The sequence below is a fragment of the Typopeltis vanoorti genome, chromosome 21 (assembly GCF_054136105.1).
Source record: "Typopeltis vanoorti isolate ZY-2024b chromosome 21, IOZ_Tvanoo_1.0, whole genome shotgun sequence".
Classification (NCBI taxonomy): Eukaryota; Metazoa; Arthropoda; class Arachnida; order Uropygi; family Thelyphonidae; genus Typopeltis; species Typopeltis vanoorti.
This window is the reverse complement of record NC_143569.1, coordinates 15,831,046-15,852,179: the sequence shown is the minus strand read 5'-3', so window position 1 is coordinate 15,852,179 and position 21,134 is coordinate 15,831,046. Positions and strand designations below refer to the sequence as shown.

Here is a 21,134-nt window from a genome sequence, read left to right as displayed (position 1 = left end):
TTTTTCATATTGAATTTTTTTAAGATTCATCAACCTAATGAACATATGTATAATCATAAACATGAAATCCCATTGTTACATAAGTGAAGTATCAGATATTGACTAATCAGTTGTCTTGCTGAATTAGCAATATGAACATAACCATTGTTGACCATACATACCAAAGAACAGCATGCAGTAATATGAATTTTGTGAGAGAAATGAATGGTAGCTGGTATAGAAATTCAAGCACTTAAGGCATGTTATATTGAGAGTGTTTTGTCACTGCAAAACAATTCAAAGATGGCTTAATAAGGAGATGCCTATTAATGACTGTCACTTCCACTTCGCTGCAGACAGTATTACTTCCAAGCACAACCCAAAGACTCACTGCAAGAGGCTGAACACTTGCACACCACAATGACTATCATAGCTTGTCTTGAATACATTCAGTGTTAAAGCACTCATCACCCACTCCAGCAATGCATTCCACTTATTCACCACCTGCCATGCAAAAAATCTCCTTTTCACTTCCTTACTCACGACCTTTGCAAGGTTCCCAGGGATTTTTCATTCTTGCATCCTCTCCAATACTTCAAAGTCCTGAGATAGTCTTAGTTATTTGCCTCTGCACACTCTCCTCCCTCCATCATCTCCTTATCCATACACGTCAACAGCCTTCACATAATAGCAGCAATTTTTTGGGTAGCTCTTAAAACTATCGCAATGTCCCTGTAACAAGGAACTTCAGTTCCCTATCCACCAAGATCCCCCAGATCCCTTGCATCTTCCTCCTCCCAAAGTAAAGTTCATCCACTATGATAAACTTCATTCCATCTTCTCTGGTCAAAGTGCATAACTTTACACTTAGCAACACTAAAATAACATCCCTATTATTAGCCCAAAGCACCAACCCATTCAAATGCTCTTTCAGCATCATATCAGAACTTCCTGACATTGCTCTTCCTAATATTTCCAACTGAATATCTCCTCTTACACCCTGAACTCTATCACTGATATATAAATTAAAAATCAATAAATTAAATCATCAATATATAAATTAAACAAGTGGCCCCAGAACAGAACCCTGTGGTACCCCACTCATCTCCTCCTTTTCTGGGACACTGCACTTCCATATACAACTTGCTGGTGCTTATCAGCCAACCATCCCTGTGACCAAACTGCAAAATGACTATTCATCCCCATCCTGCTCAATTTCAACAGTAGTTTATCATGTCATACTCAACCAAATGCTTTAGCAAAATTCAGATATATCAATGTATAAGCATCTCCTCTGTCCAATACATTCATCACCCTATTATAAAATGCAACCAAGTTACAAAGCATGTCCCTCCCTTTTACAAATGTATGCTGTACTCTTACTCTTGGAAGATTTCCATTCTGCTCAATCTAGGTTTATATACACTGGCTTATAATTTGACACTACTTGAATTTTTCCTTATCCACTGGCACTAGTTTACCTTCTTTCCACTCTTTTGGGGCGGTTCCTATTGCCAGACTTCTGTTAAACAACCAAGTCAAAAGCACTGCCAGTTCTTTTGCACATTCCTATAATGTATGTGGTGATATTATTTGGTCCTTTAAAGAGGATAAAGAAGCTGTGGAATGGGTGCAAAGAAAAGTTCCAAAGATTATATCAGGGATTATGGAATGTGGATTATGAGGACAGATGGAGAGCATGTAGGCTACAGGCACTGATAAAGAGGAGTTATATGATGGAAGGTGGGGAGAGAATGCGGGGACATGAAGCAGTGAGTGTATCGAATTTGAATGAGTTTAAAATAAGACATGAAATATGATAGCTAGTGTGGTGATGTATGGTCTCCCTCGATTACTCCTTGACTTCCTGGAGGTCTCATACGATTATGATGCTGATAACATCCCATCCAGTTCAACAGCCAATTAGTCATAATTTTATCTATGATGTACTCAAGATTTTACTTCCATAAAGCTGTGCAAAATGGACTGTTAAATCATTCTCAGATGATCATAAGAAAATTGGATATGTGTAACTGCCATATGATCCATTACCACAGAGAACCATGAGCAGCATCAGTCATCACACGCATGAGCCATAGCAAAAAAAAAACAGAAATCTAAATGGAAACCAATGATATCCCTTGTCAAGAAGGAACATGTTTAAATCATAACTTTGGCAAAAAATTTAATGTTCATACTTTGATGGGATTATCAGCACTATTCCTTGACAAGTATGAGAAAAAGAGCATATTTTACCATGTACTTTAAAGCACACACACACTGTAGGAATAAGTAAGAGCATGAAATTTATTATTATTATTACATGAGTTACATCCCTCCATGGAATACAAGGAGGAAACTTTATGCTACATAACCACTATTTACACTATTTAATCCAGGCATCTCTGAACAACTCCATCTATTACTCCCAACTGTATTTTTGTTAAATGTATGTGATCTCTGTCTGATTAGATGGTATGCAAAATGAGAAATCTGAGCTTACAGGAGGAAAAAATCCTTACTACCTCTGTATGAGATCAGCTGATTCACCTTCGAGTGAAAAAAAAAATCCATATAAAGAATCATCTTGTCAGGACAGGAAATCAAACTTGGTCTTTTTTCAAATGAAGGATGCAATGTCCCATTGCTCTTCCAATTATACTATGAAGTTGTTAATAAGTGTGAGCACAAAATTTATTATTATTCATTATTATTATTATTATTACATAACCAAACAGTGTCTTGATATCCTTATCACACTCTCTGGATGCAGTGAAGGCTGGCTAGTTTCCCAAACTTCTAAATTCTTTTTAAGATAATGGATTTTCTCCATCTTTACTAGATGACAGGTATCAAGCATATAGTTTTTCCATATTTATTCACAAATAATGGATCCTAATCCTACATTCCTGGAACTGAAAATGGATGAATGCCATCCTTAGGAGCAGATAATGGAGTCTGAATACTAGTTTTTGGTGGTTTGTACTCAGTATAAAAAAATGAAGTGGAAGAATAGAGAAAATGAGTTCCAAGAGATGATAAAAATAGAAATGAAGTATGTGGAGAATAACACTGAATGTCTAAAGAAGTGACTGATTGGCTATGAATAAAGGAGGAAGAATTTACTAGGATGAGACGAGCATCAAAAAATAATCATGAGGCATTATATGGGGTTTAAATTATTAGAGGTGTGGTGAATAACAGGGTGCACATAAACATATTTTCAAATGGTATATTCAAACATATAACCGAGGCTAGTGGTAGAATAGTGTTAGCTGTGAAAACAAAAAAACTTGGATGGTATAAAAAAAAAAAAAAAAAAGAAAGTGCGTTAAGAAATTTAAGGAGCTGGTTGCAGGAGGTCAAAAAATAAGTGTTGATGAGAAAGTGGTTAGCATGTTGCCCATATATGATAATATTCAATGAATTGAGGAGAGGAGAGATAATGAATTGCACAATGACTAAGTTACATGAGGCAAGGATGTGCAATTTGTGAATGTATGCATTGACTTTCAAGGGAAGCTGGAAGATTTAAGGTTGAAGAACTGTATTTGAATGGGTCAGGTGTTGGATTATTTGGAAAACTGTTGTTTGCTGAGATGCACAGAGTAAGTGAGTAAGTAATAAAGCAAGTGAGGTAAAGGATCTGAGAGAGATAACAAGTAGGTTGCAGGATAGAAAGGTGAGAAAGTGATTATGGCAGGTCGCAGCAATCGTATGCATAAGGATGGAGATGAGATGGATGAAACTCAGAGCAAGAAACGGGGAAAATGAAGTAGTTAGGGCAAAGACAGAAGTACACTGTACACATAGCAACTAAAGTAAGGAGGCTAATATTGAAAAAAAAAAAAAAATGGCCTCTAAGAGAATGGGAGTGTTACATTTATATACTAATATAAGAAGGTATCTTGAATAAGGGTTTGTTTGTGAATAAGGGTGAGTTTGTGGCATTGAGTCAGTATGTCCAAAGATAATTGGTATAAGTGAAACTTGGTTGTCTGAGGATGATGTACTGACAGCAATAGAAATGGAATGATACAGAATTTTCCAGAAGGATATGAAAGCAAAAAGAGGAAGGGGAGTTATCGATGATAGCGGAGGTTTATGTCCGCTAAGAGTGAAAATTGAAAATGGTAGTACATGTGAAGATTTTGAAATTATTTGGTGGGAGGTTGAAATTAATAGAATAATATATCCATTAGAATGCTGGCATAGGCTATGAAACATAGAAAGCACTGATTGTAAAATGATTGGGAAAATTGGTTGGCCATGTAAAAAAAGGTGATCCTAATGGGAGATATTAATTATAGGAATGCAGATTAGGAGGAGTAATGTATGGAGACAAGGAGAGCAAATTTTTTTAAGTTTCTGAGGGATATTAAGCAGCATATGAGGAAGGCAAACATGAGTTTCAGAGTTTAGATTTGGTGATATACTCACAGGATGTATCTTGAACGAGGTGTGAAAACTGCTATCAGCTGATGAGTAATCATGAGGTACCAGTTGGATGGTGGTTAAACGGGGAACGGTTGTTCTCAAGAAGAAATATATTGAATCTATGTGAAAGTAATTTTCAGAAATTTAATCTATTGATATATTTGGAATCATAAGGTGGATGGATGAGTATGAAAATCTCCATTGTCAACTAGCATCAACTCACATGAGTTGATGAGCTGTAGAGAAAAGAGGTTGACAGACCATGATATTATTGCTGACACTAGTAATAAAACTGAAGTTAGTGAATATTATTTCTAGGCATACACTGTGTGGCTAGACTAAGGAAGTCCTTCAATTCTACGCACTACAATATATCTCATCATAAGCTGTACTATATCAGTGCACATACTACCTAATCTAACCATATACTTAATGAACCTACCTACCCTCCTTACCAAAAACATACTTCTCTCTCCTTTGCTTATAACACCCTTATACAGCTTCAGAGAAGTCAATTGTTCTTTGATCTTGTTCTTTTTGATGTGGGAAGATACTTGTACAGTACCTTTCCATCAATCTGAAAGTCCCTTTTACCAAATTATCAGTTTCAATCATATCAGTTCTCATACTCCTATTTACCAAGTTATGCAAATCAGACTCATTCTATCCTCTTATGCAGTATCCCAGTCTTCATATAAGTTGAGTTTCTTGCATCTGAACCATCTTCAGCATTTTCTTATCTCCTAAATATTCAAGGGACTAGATTTGCAAACAATGTTCCAGGTACAGATTGATCAATGTCTTATAAAATGGCACTATCACATACCTCTTCTGACTTGTCTATGCAACTCTCAATATTTTTTATGTGGCCTCCACCCACGAAAGGTTAATGTAAACCTATAATACATTCATACCATAGGTGGACGAAGAATTTTCTCCATTTTTTTTTTCTTATTTTTATTTGTATTATTTATTCTTTAGTTTTTACATACTTTGAAAATCCTGCTGTACAGAATATATATGGAAAATTTTCAGCCACTTCAGGCCTCTGATAGGCAGGCTGATGGTCTCGCATCATATGATGAAATTCATCTCCCACTTAAAAACAATTGCAAACATTCATGCCTATAGCAGGATTCAAACCCACTGTTGGTTGGAGAGTGGATATACTACCCACTCAGCCAACCATATAATAACAATTTTCTTGAGTGACTTTGACAAATCTTTGTTGTATATTATGTAGCTTGAAGACTTGTACCACATGTTTGAGAAATTTCTGAAATTACCAAAAAAAAAAAAAAATGTCCACCTGATAGGAGGAAAGATCAGAGCCAGTATAAAATAAATAATATATTACTGCTTACTTACCAGTCAGTGCTTCTAAAATGAAAGTGACAACTAGAATAAAAATTTCTAGAGTCAAGAAAAAACGCATCAGTAACAAGCTGATTACAATCATGGCCATAACAGAAAATATCACAGCTAAAGACATCATAGCTTGAACGAACATCATCCATGCTAAAATAAAAAAAAAGCCTTAATAAAATAAAACAGAAAATTTATTAATGCACAAAATTTGTGATATAATAAACCTGTAAATACAATAATATAAAAGATTTTTAATCATAGCTGCGTGTAATTCAAAATTTGCTGCAATGGCTGCAACAAACCTATAGGGCATACTTTCCATAAGCATATAATTGCAATCAATCGGAATTGGGGACCATTCTTCCTGTAGACACGAGACATGCGCCACAACAGTCCTAAAATGTTGTGGGGCAGATGTCCCTTTACCTCATCCAGGGCTCCATTTCATCCCACAGATGTTTAATAGGATTGAGATCAGGGCTCTGTGGAGGCAAGTCGAGTGTCGTGACACTCATGTCCACAAACAATGCAGTTACAGCAACAAGGGCCTTATGACACAGTGCACTGTCTTGCTGAAGGAAACAATGGTCAGGTAGAAACACCACAAGGTAAAAAGCATTGCATTGTCCAGAAACCTATCTCTCAGAGTTCACTGTTCATGGCACCACAAACAGAGGTCCAAGGCCAAACTAGGAAAAACAGGACCATACCATCACACTACCATATCTGAATTTCACAGTTGGGGTTATGTGCTCTGGTAAGAGACATTCACTGGGCATCTGCCAACCCACACTCATCCGTCTGCTTGGTAAAGGATGTAGAATGCTTTTTTATTTTCCAAGCTTCCACGTCCCACTGTACACAGTCTTTGCACCACTGAAAACGATGTTGCATGTTGATTCAGGTAATGCAGGTCTTGCATATTGCAGTCCTACCAAGGAAATCCATGTTGTGAGCATCAGTTCTGAATGTTTTTGTGCAGATTTGTGTCCCAGTCGATGCCCAGAACTCTGCATTCAATGTGTCAGCCGACAAATGGCAGTTTTTACATATCCTTCGTAGCACCCTACGGTAACATTCAATGAGTGTGGGTCATTCACTGCAGGTAGCACTTGCAGTTGAATCCCTTCCATCTCAGTATAGTATCACTGATTGTTGACCTGGGACGGTCCAATTTGTCAACAATTTGCTGAACAGATAGGCTTGCAATATGGCATTCTATTGCGGTGCCTCTTTCAAACACTGTCTGTTCCTTTTCTCACAGCCATTTCACAGACACAGTTGCAGTGACTTGGGAGCATCATATTTCTCCAACTTTACTGGTTACAAGCACATGACTCATTACATGGCACAATGCACCTTGCCCGTGGAGGGGGGGGTATCCATTAACTAATTTTACAAGCAGTATGTATATCACACACATGACACTCAAAAAAAAAAGCTATTAATAATTGGTTTTTATCAGAAATATTTTTGACTCTTTCAAGAGAAAAAAATATTTATCATGGATACAAGATTTTTAGAGAAGTTTCTTGCTGAAAGATAATAGTTTACTTAGCCTACACATTCTCCATTGAGAATTTATGTGAAGTTTTCTTTCTGCCTGCCTGCCTATTTTCATAGTTTTGGACTTTTTATTGCTAATTTTCATTGCAAATGTGTTCAGCTATTATTCAATTTAATAGAATCAATAATCATCATCTGCATAAATGAAAGAGCTAACTTTGATACTGCCATTTCTGATATCCCATGATTTCTCAACTATTTGTCATAAAGTGAAAATCTGATTTTGACAGATTTATTTGGCCTAAACCCAGCTTGTTCTTCGTCAAGTTTCTCTTCCACTATTTTTCCTAGCCTCTTCTCAAGTATTCCTGCATAAATCTTACCTTGAACACTAAGTACAAAAATTCCTCTGAAATTCTCATCATCCATTTTATTTTCCTTTTTATAAATGGGGAAACATGAGAGCTCTACTCCAATCATCCAGCATTCGACCTTTGAACCAAGCCTTCTGAATTATGTGGTATAGCCATTGTAAAACTTATATATTACCATATTTGAGCATTTCTGGTAGAATATGATCAACTCTAGCTGCTTTTCCACATTACAGAATTCTGATAGTTTTTTCTAAATTTAAATTATACATTAAAAAAGGTATTCTTGTTACTCCTTTATCTGAGTGTGAAGTATCTTCATGAGTAGGCTACTTGTATGTAGAGACTGCTGATATCACATTAATTGCCTTAGTATTCTATAATGCAAAGCATACTTCCTTTCAAACATATACGAAAGTGGTATGAAAAGTTCTCAGCCTCAACCATAGATGACAACACTATTGACAAGATTTTTGTAAGTTAGTACATCTGCCCATAAGCATCCATGTGAAATTGCAAGTCATTCTATCAAGTAGTGTTTTTATACAGCTGTCTGAAGCAAAAGTGTTGTCTGTATACCTTGAAATGGATAAAATTGAGTATCATGTGGTTATAAAATTCTTTGTAAAAGAAGGTTTAATGCGAAAAGAAATTCATTCAAAGTTCATAGAAGTTTATGGGCACTCTTTTCCTTCATTTTCGACAATTAAGAAATGGGCTGCCGAGTATAAATGTGGCCGTACCAGCCTTGAAGATGATCCACGTGAAGGACGTCCAAAAAGTGTAACAACACCAGAAATCATTGATCAAGTGCACAATATGGTATTGGATGACTGGTGAGTCAAAGTGCATGAAATTGCTGAGACTATAGGCATTTCAAAAGAAAGTGTAGGATATATTTTGCATGAAGAATTGCAAACGAAAAAGCTTTGCACAAGATGGCTACCTGCGCTTGCACACAGCAGATCAAAAACGCACTCGCATGAAAATCTCTGAACAGTGCTTGGAGAGTTTTAACAAGAATAAAACTGATTTTGTGCATCGATTTATTACTGTGGATGAGACTTGGATTTATCATTACACGCCAGAATCCAAACAGCAATCAAAACAGTGGATGGAAGCCAGTTGTTCAGCACCAAAGAAGACAAAGTCAGTTCCATCAGCAGGAAAGGTCATGTCATCAGTGTTTTGGGATGCTAAAGGCATTTTATTTATTAATTATCTTGGAAAGGGTAAAACAATAACCAGGGAATATTATTCTAATCTTTTAACCAGACTAGATGAAAAAATTCTCGAGAAAAGACCCAGTTTGCAGAAGGAAAAAATCATCTTTCATCAGAACAATGCACCTACTCACAAAGGTGTTTTGGCAATGGAAAAATTAAGCACTATGAATTGTTGGAACATCCACCCTATTCCCCAGATTTGGCTCCCTCTGACTTCTATCTCTTCCCAAAACTAAAACTCTTCCTCACTGGTCAGCATTTTTCTTAAAATCAAGAAGTGATTGCAGCTGTAGAGGGGTTTTGTTGGAAGTTTTTTCACTTGGTTAGACTATAAATTATATATTTCGTTTAATCCTTTATCCAACTGTAAGCAAACAAAGTTTGCACCTGAAGTAACTTCAGGACTGGGACAACTCGGTGGCAAAGGTGGACTGACTTCACATCACTTGCCTTACTATCCGATAATGCAAAGCACATCTCCTTGCAAACATGTATAATGCTATGCATTATGGGAAGGGTCACCATCTAGACTGGGTTGGACCTTTATTAAGGTCTCTTCACTGGGAGCCAGATCCAGAGGTGTAGTCTAACCAAGTGAAAAAACTTCCAACGTCTTTCTCTAATCCAGAGTAATTTAATAATATGGTGACACCTTTTGCAACTGGCCTATGGAAATATGACTTCTACAATGCTTCAATCTTGGTATCACCTCTAGATACCAAGACCTCAATAAAGGTCAAAACTGGTCTTGGTAGTGACCCTTCCCATAATGGTTCTCGCTTTACCACCGAGTTGCCCCACTCCTGAAGATACTTCAGATGCAAACTTTGTTTGCTTCTACTTAGATAAAGGATTAGGCTAAATATATAACTGTAGAGGGGTATTTTGCAGATCTTACTGAGAGCCACTACAGGGATGGGATAATGGCGCTTGAGCATGGCTGGAATAAATGTATTAGTCTTAATGGAGATTATGTTGAAAAATAAAAATAATTTTGAAATTATCAATTCGTTTTTTCATTGTTAGGCCAAGAACTTTTCAGACCACCCTTATATATTGCAGTGCATTACGGGAAGTGTCTCTACCCTGACCACTTTCAGCCTTTAGTGAGGTCTCGACTTCCTTAGTAGTCCACAATGAAAAGCACAATTCTGCATAACGGATTACTATGGAATACATTATGACTTCTGCATTAATTCAATCTTAGTATCTTCCTCATTCTAGCTCCCATTAATAAGACCTCAACATCAAAACCAGTAAAGCAAATTATATGAATCCAACTGCATCTAGTATGCTAGTAGCGAAGATACTTCACATGCAATTTTTTCTGCTATTTGCTTACCCTCAGATAAAGGATTAAACAAGAATATAATTTCGCAAGATAATTTACTTTGAAACCAAGTGAAAAAAAATTCCTACTATGATAGGATTTTCTATTATACTGATATGTACTCAATAGTTTCCTCTTGAATATGTTCTATCACTGTTTTCTCACTGTTTCATTTAACACTTTTTCAAAAAAATTATTTCAGACATCTGTAATATCTTTATTTTCAGTTTCATGTCACCTTTATCATGACTGATTCCATTTACATCATACATTCCTTCATTTACAATCCTTTTTCAATACATCCAGAACATTTTGCTGCCTTCCTGATTATCTTCTATATTCTTACTAATGTCTTTCCATGACTTCTGTTTAACTACTTTTATATGTACCATCGCTTGCTTACAAATTTTTCTGTGTTCGCTTAGGGCATCTACCAACTTATTGCTAGGAACTTAATTATTATCATCATCATCATCATCATATTCCTTCCATGTATCCTCAAGGGGGTGTACAGGATATGATAGTACTACATGAAAAAAATTACATCATTACTAACTTCCTATCTACAATTTTCCTCCAATCAGTCTATTACTTGTCAAGGCTTCAGCATTATCAGATCTTATATTTCTATCGTCTAAGGCACTTTGTACTGTATCAATCCACCTATACCTTCGTCTTCCTCGGGGTCGTTTTGCTGCCAACCTGGCAGAGAACACTTGTTTTGCTAATCTTTCTTCGCCCATTCTGTTTAAGTGACCATACCACCTGAGATTAGCTCTGCTAAAGCATTCCTGGATGTTGACAATCTTAAGTTCTTTCCTAATATCCTCGTTTTTAATATGATATTGCCATTGATGAAATCTGTTCATGCCTATAATCTTTCTCAGGGCTCTCATATCTGCAGTATCTAGTCTTTGGTCAAGTGTTTTACTTCTGACCCAGCTCTCAGATCCATAAGTTAAAACTGGTTTGAACACTGTCTTGTATACAGCTAATTTAGAGTTCCGACTAATTTCTCTCTTATTCCATATGAATTTATTCAGTTGACTTCCTACCATACCAGCTTTGCTGATTCTATTTTCTATTTCTATATTTCATTTACCATCTTCAGTAAAAATCGTGCCTAAGTAGCTGAAATGTTTCAATTGTTCCACAGGTTCTCCATTCACAACACAGTTGACATTTTCAATGATTCTGCCTATTTTCATTGTCTTTGTCTTTTTATTGCTGACCTTCATCCCATATCTATTACAACAGCTATTCAATTTAGTCAGAGAATCTTGCAGACTTGTAGCGGTTTTATTTAGAAGTAAAACATCATCCGCATAAAGCAAAGAGCTGAGATTAACATCTCCAATTTTGATATGTTTAATACCACTTTCCTTCATAATGTGATCCATATAGATAATGAATAACAGAGGGGATAATGTACATCCTTGTCAGACACCAGATTTAACATTAAACCATCTTCCTGTACTTCCTTCAATTCTAACTGCTGACTTACAATTCAAATAAAGACTATGTATTTCTTGATATAATGTGCCATTGACACCATATAACTGTAGCGAATTGAATAGCTTCTCTCTTGGCACCTTGTCATATGCCTTTTCCAAATCGACAAAACTTAAATACAGATCTCTGTTATATTCCCATGCTTTCTCGACTATTTGTCGTAAAGTGAAGATCTGATCCTGACAGCCTCTATTTGGCCTGAATCCAGCTTGTTCTCCACCAAGCTTTCCTTTCACAATTCTTCTCAACCGTTTCTCAAGTATACTTGCATAGATCTTGCCAGGAACACTCAGTAGGGAAATATCTCTGTAATTCTCACATTCAGTTTTATTTCCCTTTTTATATATGGGTACTATGAGAGCTCTACTCCAATCATCGGGAATTCGTCCCTCTGTCCAGGCTTTCTGAACTATGCAGTGCAGCCACTGTAAGACTCTTATACCACCATACCTCAGCATTTCTGGTCAAATATCATCTACTCCTGCTGCCTTATTACATTTCAAGCCTTTGATGGCTTTCTCTACTTCAAGTATGGATATGTATTCCTGACTGCATGCCTGGTCAGTGTTTTTTACCACTGCGCTGTCATCACTGCTTGTTTCATTTAGCAATTTTTCAAAGTAATTACTCCATGCTTCAAGGATATCTTTTTTTCCCGTTATCATGTCACCTTTATCATCTCTAAGTCCTTTTACAGCACTCTTTCCTCCATCCCTAAGCTTCTTCAACAACCTCCAGAATATTTTGCCACCTTCTTGATATTTATTTTCTATATTCTTGCCAAAGTCCTCCCATGACTTTTGTTTAGCTAGATTTACACAGTGTTTAGCATTCTTGTATTTGTCTCTGTATTCTCTAAGAGAACAAGCTGATTTATTTGATATGCTTTCTTCTTTTCCTTCACTGCCTCTTTAACTTCCTTTGTCCACGAGGGAGTTCTGATTTCTTTATCCTTGCAGACAACCTCACCAAATGCCTCTCTGGCAGAATCAATCAATGTTTCCTTCAGAGTTTGCCACTGAATCTCCAAGGTTTGATTCCTGTTCTCAAACTCTCATTTTTTCTTCAATAATCTTTGTGTATTTTAGTCTAAAATTCACATCTGAGAGTTGCTCAACTTTTATTCGCTTTAAAACTTTCTTACGTGTCATTCTTTTCGATATGAAATTCAATTTTATCCTGCTCAAGACTAAATAGTGATCACTTCCAATTTCAAATCCTCTGTACACTCTAGTGTCCTGCACCAGGGAGAAAACATCACTATCAACAATAACACAGTCAATAAGACTTTTCTTATTCCTTGCCTCTTCTCTCCATGTGAATTTGTGCACATTTTTATGTTGAAACATGGTGTTAGTAATAACCAGTCCATGTCCTGAGCAGAAATCCAACAGATATTTGCCATTATTATTAGCTTTGCTCTTTTCTCCAAATTTTCCCAAATATTTTTGTATGTCTCATAATCATTTCCTACTCTGCTATTTAGATCCCCAACAAGGACCAACTTTTCCTTTTTCATTGTGTCAGTTGCTTTTTCTAAAGCCTCAAAAAATTCCTCCACTTCTACCTTAGTAGGACCTTCTGTGGGACCATAGGCACAAATATGTCTCATTGTCCAGTTCCCCATTCTCATATTTACCCATATTACTCTACTTGAGACTGACTGCCATTCAAGAAGATTAGCCTCGTATTTTGTGTTGAATTCTATGGCTACTCCTTCTTTTCCTTGATTGTCATTGCCTGAATATAACAATTTGTATTTATTGCTCAGAAAGATCTCACCAGTTTTTGTCTTTTTTGTTTTAGTCACCCCTATTATGTCGATCTGGTACTTATCTAATTCCTCAACTAGCTCCATTTCTTTGCCATTCAGGCTTCTTATGTTGATAGTACCAATCTTTAACTCTGGTGATGTTGAGGTGGGGTTTGTTTTCAGATTTGTTCCAGTAGCTGACTTTTTGCTGTTCGCCCTGGTTCCCTGGCGAAAACAACGGGGCCTTGTTTAACCGGGCGACGCCCCAGCCGGCATGAAATTTTATCATGTCATACCATAATTTTTTATTTTGGTTTAACCAATAAGAATACAATTTGGTCGGCTAAATCCCAAATTGCCAGTCCATCCTCGTTCGTTCAGTATCCAGGTAGATACCCAACAGGGTGCACCACGAGAAGGTGAGGATTGGACATTAGGTCAGAAGCCCTGGTCGGTTCTCCGCATTCCTTTAAAGGCTATGTGGAGGTCTCCTCTCAGTTATACAGCTTTGACCCTTAAGCACCCCACTCAATTATTATTATATGGGTATTACTATTATAATTATTACTATATAATTACTTCTGAAGTCAGAAGCCTCATTGTGGGAGATCTATACTAACATTTATACACACAACACTTATCATACTTCTCCTTAAACTCATTCACCATCAGGTGAATAGGTATTGTGTGTATGTATATATAAAGTACAGTGTATAAATGTTTCATCATCATCAAATTCCTGATATATATACCCTCAAGGGATGTACAGGATATGATAGTACTACATGAAAATTTTACATCATTACTAACTTCCTATCTACAATTTTCCTCCAAATCAGTCCATTACCTGTCAAGATTCCAACATTATCAGATCTTATATTTCTATCTTCTAAGGCACTTTTTACTGTATCAATCCACCTATATCTTTGTCTTCCTCTGGGTCTTTTTCCAGCCAAGCTGGCAGAGAACACTTGTTTTGCTAATCTTTCCTCGCTTATTCTGTTTAAGTGACCATACCACCTGAAATTAGCTTAGCTAACACATACCTGGATGCTAACAATGTCAAGTTCTTTCCTAATATCTTCATTTTTAATATGATATTGCCATTGATGCCATCTATTAATGCCCTAATCTTTCTCAGGACTCTCATATCTGCAGTCTCTAGTCTCTGGTCAAGTGTTTTACTTTTGACCCAGCTCTCAGATCCAAAAGTTAAAATTGGCTTGAATACTGTCTTCTATACAGCTAATTTCTCTCTTATTCCATATAAATTTATTCAGTTGACTTCCTACCATACCAGCTTTGATGATTCTGTTGTTTATTTCCATATTTAATTTACCATCTTCACTAAAAATCGTGCCTGAGTAGCTAAAATGTTTTACTTGTTCGATAGGTTCTCCATTCACAGTACAGTTGATATTTTCAATGCTTCAACCTGTTTTCATTGTCTTTGTCTTTTTAATGCTGACCTTCATGCCATATCTATTGCAACAGTTATTCGCTTTAGTCAGGGAATCTTGCAGAGCTGTAGCAGATTTATTTAGAGGTATAACATTATCAGCATAAAGCAAAGAGCTGAGATTAACATCTCCAATTTTGATATCAGGTTTAATACCACTTTCCTTCATAATGTGATCCATATAGATAATGATTAACAGAGGGGTTAATGTACATCCTTGTCTGACACCAGATTTAACATTAAACCACCTTCCTGTACTTCCTTCACTTCTGCCTGCTGACTTACAACTCAAATAAAGACTAAGTATTGCCTGATATAATGCCCATTGATACCATATAACTTGTAGCGTGTCGAATAGCTTCTCTCCTGGCACCTTGTCATATGCCTTTTCCAGATCCACAAACTTAAATATACCTAAACCTCTTTTTTATGCGATAGATACGTTCCTAAAAATTACGCATAAATAGAATTCACGTAAAAAGAACTACTGACTCCACAGAAAAAGTGAAGATTGGTTCCAAACCTGAAATACTGTATAAGCAAAATAATGAAAAAAACCAAACAAATTCGTTACAATCATAAGATTTTTATTTACATTTCATGGAGAACACACATACATATAATGAATTTTAATAACTTTAAAAAAAAACATATTCATTTTAGTTGTTTGCTAAGGATTCTATAAAAAAATTATGTTATTCACTTTCAGTTTCTGACAAACGCAAAAGCTTTCGTTTTCATGAGACTGTAATATCACTAGAACTACTAGATATGATATTATCGTCATCGACTTCTGCCTCAACTTGTGGAATCCTTCTTGTAATGTCTTGAACAAAAGTACCACTGGTTGTTTCAGTAGTTTTAGGCATGAACTCAGTTATTAATTGCTGTGTTGATGCTTTAGATAAGTTGCAATATAATTCTCTGTATGAAGACATTAACAACTTAAGCTCACATGAAAACTTCCCAGCATGTTCTACATTTGGATCATGTCGGGCAAAATCATTGCCTAAATTACTGGCCAGTTTAAGAACTTCTTTAATAATATCTTATTTACTTATTTAATAAGTAAAAGTGGGATTATCTTGATCATTATCATTAACTTCTTTGCTTTCAGGAGTCTCAGAAACAATCTCCACTATTTCGTCTTCGCTAAGAGGTTTGTCAATTAACAATTCGATATCTGCCGACGTAAGATCATCGAATCCGTCTCTGCCAATTTCACATGACAAACTTATTATATTGGAGAATTCAGCAGTATGACTGAAGGGAACAGGAGCATTCTCTTTAACACATGTGGGCCAAATAGCTTTCCAGCATGCATTCATAGTTTCTCATCTCAATTCAGATAACGATAATCAAACCTGATCAATACAATCCATAATTGAAATTTTTTTCCACATATCCATAACTGACAGTGTTTCATCATCATTTAGCTTGTTCAAAACGTACTGAAATGTTCGTCTGACATAATATGTTTTAAAAGTCGCAATTATACCCTGACCCAGAGGTTGTAGTAATGATGTGGTATTGGACGGCCGAAAAAAATTGCACATTTGGGTGTTCTATGGCAGGATGACAGAGTGCATTATCAAGAATCAAAAGCGTTTTAAATTTGAGACCCAAGTCATTCAAATAGCATTTAACTTCTGGCACAAAATGTTTGTGGAATCACTCAGTGAAAATATCAATGGTCACCCAAGCATTTTTGTTGGCCATCCAATGAACTGGCAATTTTTGAAAATCTATGCCTTTCATTGGCCGTGGTCTTAATGATCGATTTATGAGCAGTGGTTTTAACATCCGATCTCCTAAAGCGTTCGAACAAAATAGGAGTGTTATGCGATCTGCTGCTTTGAACCCACCAACAGTTTTTTCCATTTTCGATACGTAAGTTCTGTTTGGCATTTTTTTTCCAGAAAAGGCCGGTTTCATCCATATTCCAAACTTGTTCACGAGTGCAATCTCCATCTTCAATTATTTTAGCAAGTTTTTGTGGAAATGCTTTAGCAGCTGTTTCATCAGCAGAAGGCATTTCACCTTTAATTTTTATATTATGAAGAGCATGTCTTTTAATAAACTTAGCCAGCCAGCCATTATTTGCAAGAAATTCATATTTTTTTCTCGATTGAGATGAAGTAACTGGCTGCAGTTTTTTAATCTGTTCATAAAATCTCAATGCTGATTGCTTGATTGAATTTCCGTCAACTGGCATTCTTTTTTGTACATTATCTTCCATCCACATCTAAAGCTTTTTTGGCCTTTTCTAGAACAACACCTCTTGTGTATGATGATAATTTCACACTCGATTTTGTACCAGAACATACATTCTAATAGCCTCTTCATTTTTCTTTATAGATCTGACAGTTGATTCACGCACTCCAAAATGCTTACCCACAGCTGTCGCACCTTCCCCAGTTTGAAGACCATCTAAAATTTGAATTTTTATATCCAAGGAAACGGCTTTCCTTTTGTTTTTTTTTTTTTTGGTTATCGGCAACATCATGTGAAGGCTGGATTAAAATCTTCGGTTAATGAAATGAAAGTTTGAAAATTACATATAGCTTACCGTTTATTATTTCTTGGCAAAATTATTAATTTTATAACGCGATTTTTATTTTGATTTCACTTAAAAAAATGCAAAAACTGTGTTGTCTACTCAAACACCAAATTCAAACTGCTAAAAACTGCTTTTTTATGCGCAGTCAGTTATGTAATTTGGGGAATGTTCAATAAATGAAATTTGTAAGAATTTAGAATTTTCTGAATTGAAACGAGAATGCAATTCTACAAAATTCTCAGAATTTTCTTGAATTATGGATTTTTTCCTAACGTAGACTTTAGGTTGGTCGCGTAAAAGTGAATAAAAATCGCAAAAAAATTTTTTTTGATATCCCAATTCGCGTAACTCCGAATTACATAAAAAAAAATTCACATAAAAAGAGATTTAGATGTACAGATCTTTGTTATATTCCCATGATTTCCCAACTATCTGTCGTAAAGTGACAATCTGATCCTGACAGTCTCTATTCGGTCTGAATCCTGCTTGCTATTCACCAAGCTTCTCTTCCACATTCTTATCAACCATTTCTCAAGTATACTTGCATATATCTTACCAGGAACACTCAATAGAGAAATATCTCTGTATTTCTCACATTCAGTTTTATTTCCATTTTTATATATGGTACTATGAGAACTCTACTCCAATCATCTGGAATTTGTATCTCTATCCAGGCCTTCTGAACTATGCAGTGCAACCACCTCCATGCTTGAGCATTTCTGGTCAAATATCATCTACTCCTGCTTCCTTGCCACATTTCAGGCTTTTGATGGCTTTTTCTACTTCAAGTATGGATACATATTCTTGACTGCATGCCTGGTCAGTGATTTTTATCACTGTCTTGTCATCACTGCTTGTTTCATTTAGCAATTTTTCGAAGTAATTACTCCATACTTCAAGGATATCTTTTTCTCCTGTTTTCATGTCACCTTTATTATCTCTAATTCCTTTTTACAGTACTTTTCCGTCCATTTGTAACTTCTTCAACAACCTCCAGAATATCTTGACACCTTCTTGGTATTTATTATCTATGTTCTTAACAAAGTCCTCCCAGGACTTTTGTTTAGCTAGTTTTACACAGTGTTTAGCTTTCTTACATTTGTCTCTATATTCTCTAAGACCACAGGCAGAGTTATTTGATTTTTCTATACTTGCAGGCAATTTCACCACATGCCTCTCTGGCTGAATCAATCAGTGTTTTCTTCAGAGCTTGCCACTGAATCTCCAAGGTCTGGTTCCTGTTCTCAGACTCTTTCATTTTTTCTTGAATAATATTTGTGTATTTTAGTCTATAGTTCACATCTGAGAGCTGCTCGACTTTTATTCACTTTAAACCTTTTACATTTTCTTCTTTTCAATATGAAATTCAATTTTATCTTGCTCAAAACCAAATGGTGATTACTTCCAATTTCAAATCCTCTGTACACTCTAGTGTCCTACACTGGTGAGAAAACATAGCTATAAACAATAACATAGTCAATGAGACTTTTCTTATTCCTTGCCTCTTCTCTCCATGTGAATTTGTGCATATTTTTATGTTGGAACATTGTGTTAGTAATAACCAGTCCATGACCTGTGCAGAAATCCAACAAGTATTTGCAATTATTATTAGCTTTGCTCCTTTCTCCAAATTTTCCCAATATATTTTTGTATGTCTGACAATCATTTCCTACTCTGCTATGTAGATCCCCAACAAGGACTAAACTTTCCTTTTTCATTGTCAGTTGCTTTCTCTAAAGCCTCAAAAAATTCCTCGACTTTTACCTTAGTAGAATCTTGTGTGGGACCATAGGCACAAATAAGTCTCATTGTCCAGTTCCCCATTCTCATATTCCACATATAAATGTTACATATATATATAAAGTATAGATATAGTTCAAGGAGAATATGATAGGGCATTCATAACTAATTCTCACAATTCATTTCTCATTAACCACTCTCCAAGCCAAAAACTAGTCCATACACCTTTTTTAACCACTCACTCACATGGGTAACCCCTTTCTCTGTCTTTATTCATCATGAATTGAAAAATTACTTTTATGTCAATCTTACAGACCCTCCCCGTTTAATAAGGTTCTATTGTGTCTCCTGTTTTCCACTTATCAACTAAATTTTGCAATCCACACACCCTCAACCTATCCTCATAGGGAGTATTCCACGGACCAGTCCCCAGATTGAATCCTCACTGCCACCACCTCCTGATCCCAAAGTGACCAAATCTGGAGACAGTAATCATGATGCAGACAAATCATACCCTTATTAAGAGATATAAGAACCTCTCTATCTTTATATAATTGTTCATATGTTTCAACATCCAAGTAATCCTTTGAGATATTTTGGCAATTTTTGTAATATGCACCTGAACTTCAATTTCCTGTCCACAAATTACCCCCGAGTCTTCATTGAATTCCTGCAATGAGTACCATCAATGTGATACACAGCATCTAATCTTCAACTTAAAGTGTATTCTGCATTTGCAACATCATCAAATTCCTGACATGTACCCTCAAGGAGTGCACAGGATATTATGATAGTACTACATGAATAACTTACATCATTACTAACTTCCTATCAACATTTTCCTCCAAATCAATCTGTTATCTGTCAAGACTCCAACATTATCATATCTTATACTTTCTTCTAAGGCAATTTTTACCGTATCAATCCACCTGTATCTTGCTTTTCCTCTGGGTTTTTTTTTCCTGCCAACCTGACAGAGAACTTGTTTTGCTAATCTTTCCTCTCCTATTCAGTTTAAATGACCATATGACCTGAGATTAGCTCTGCTAACACATTCCTAGATGCTAACAATGTCAAGTTCTTTCCTAATATCCTCGTTTTTAATATGATATTGCCATTGATTCCATCTGTTCATACCCCTAATCTTTTTCAGGACTTTCATATCTGTGGTTTGGTCAAGTGTTTTATTTCTAGCCCAGCTCTCAGATCCATAAGTTAAAATTGGTTTGAACACTATCTTGTATATACAGCTAATTTAGTGTTTTGACTAATTTCTCTCTTATTCCATATAAATTTATTCAGTTGACTTTCTACTATATTGGCTTTGTTGATTCTGTTGTCTATTTCCATATTTAATTTGATATGACAGATATATGACAGATATTGTTTTGCTAGCTTGGGTCTCCCACGATGAGTCTACTGACTCCATGGAGATACCCGTAATAATAATAATAATAATAATAATAATAATTTACCATTTTCACTAAAAATTGTGCCTAAGTAGCTAAAATGTTTACTTGTTCTGTCGGTTCTCCATTCACGATGCAGTTGATATTTTGAATTTTTCAGCTTATTTTCGTTGTCTTTGTCTTGTTATTGCTGATTTTCATACTAAATTTATTACAACAGTTATTCAATTTAGTGAGGGAATCTTGCTGACTTGTACTGGATTTACTTAAAAGTATAACATCATCTGCATTAAGTAAAGAACTGAGATTAACAGCTCCAATTTTGATACCACTTTCCTTCATAATATGATCCATAATGAATAGCAGAGAGGATAATGTACATTCCTATCTGACACCAGATTTACAACTCAAATAAAGACTAAGTACTGCTTGATATAATGCCCCATTAACACCATATACTGTAGTGTTTTGAATAGCTTTTCAC

The 21,134-nt window shown here is 35.8% G+C and overlaps 2 protein-coding genes across 2 annotated transcripts in view; one reads left to right on the top strand and one right to left on the bottom strand.

Annotated features, from left to right (window-relative positions):
• LOC150094643 (uncharacterized) overlaps positions 1 to 21,134 on the top strand; it is a 189,320-nt gene that overhangs the window by 48,835 nt on the left and 119,351 nt on the right. The gene's annotated exons all lie outside the window — the stretch shown is intronic.
• The window catches only part of LOC150094645 (uncharacterized), a 38,641-nt gene that overhangs the window by 695 nt on the left and 16,812 nt on the right, over positions 1 to 21,134 (bottom strand). The window contains exon 3 of the mRNA XM_090411428.1: positions 5,785 to 5,934. Coding sequence (XP_090267554.1) covers positions 5,785 to 5,934 — 150 coding nt within the window. The remainder of the gene's footprint in view (positions 1 to 5,784; positions 5,935 to 21,134) is intronic.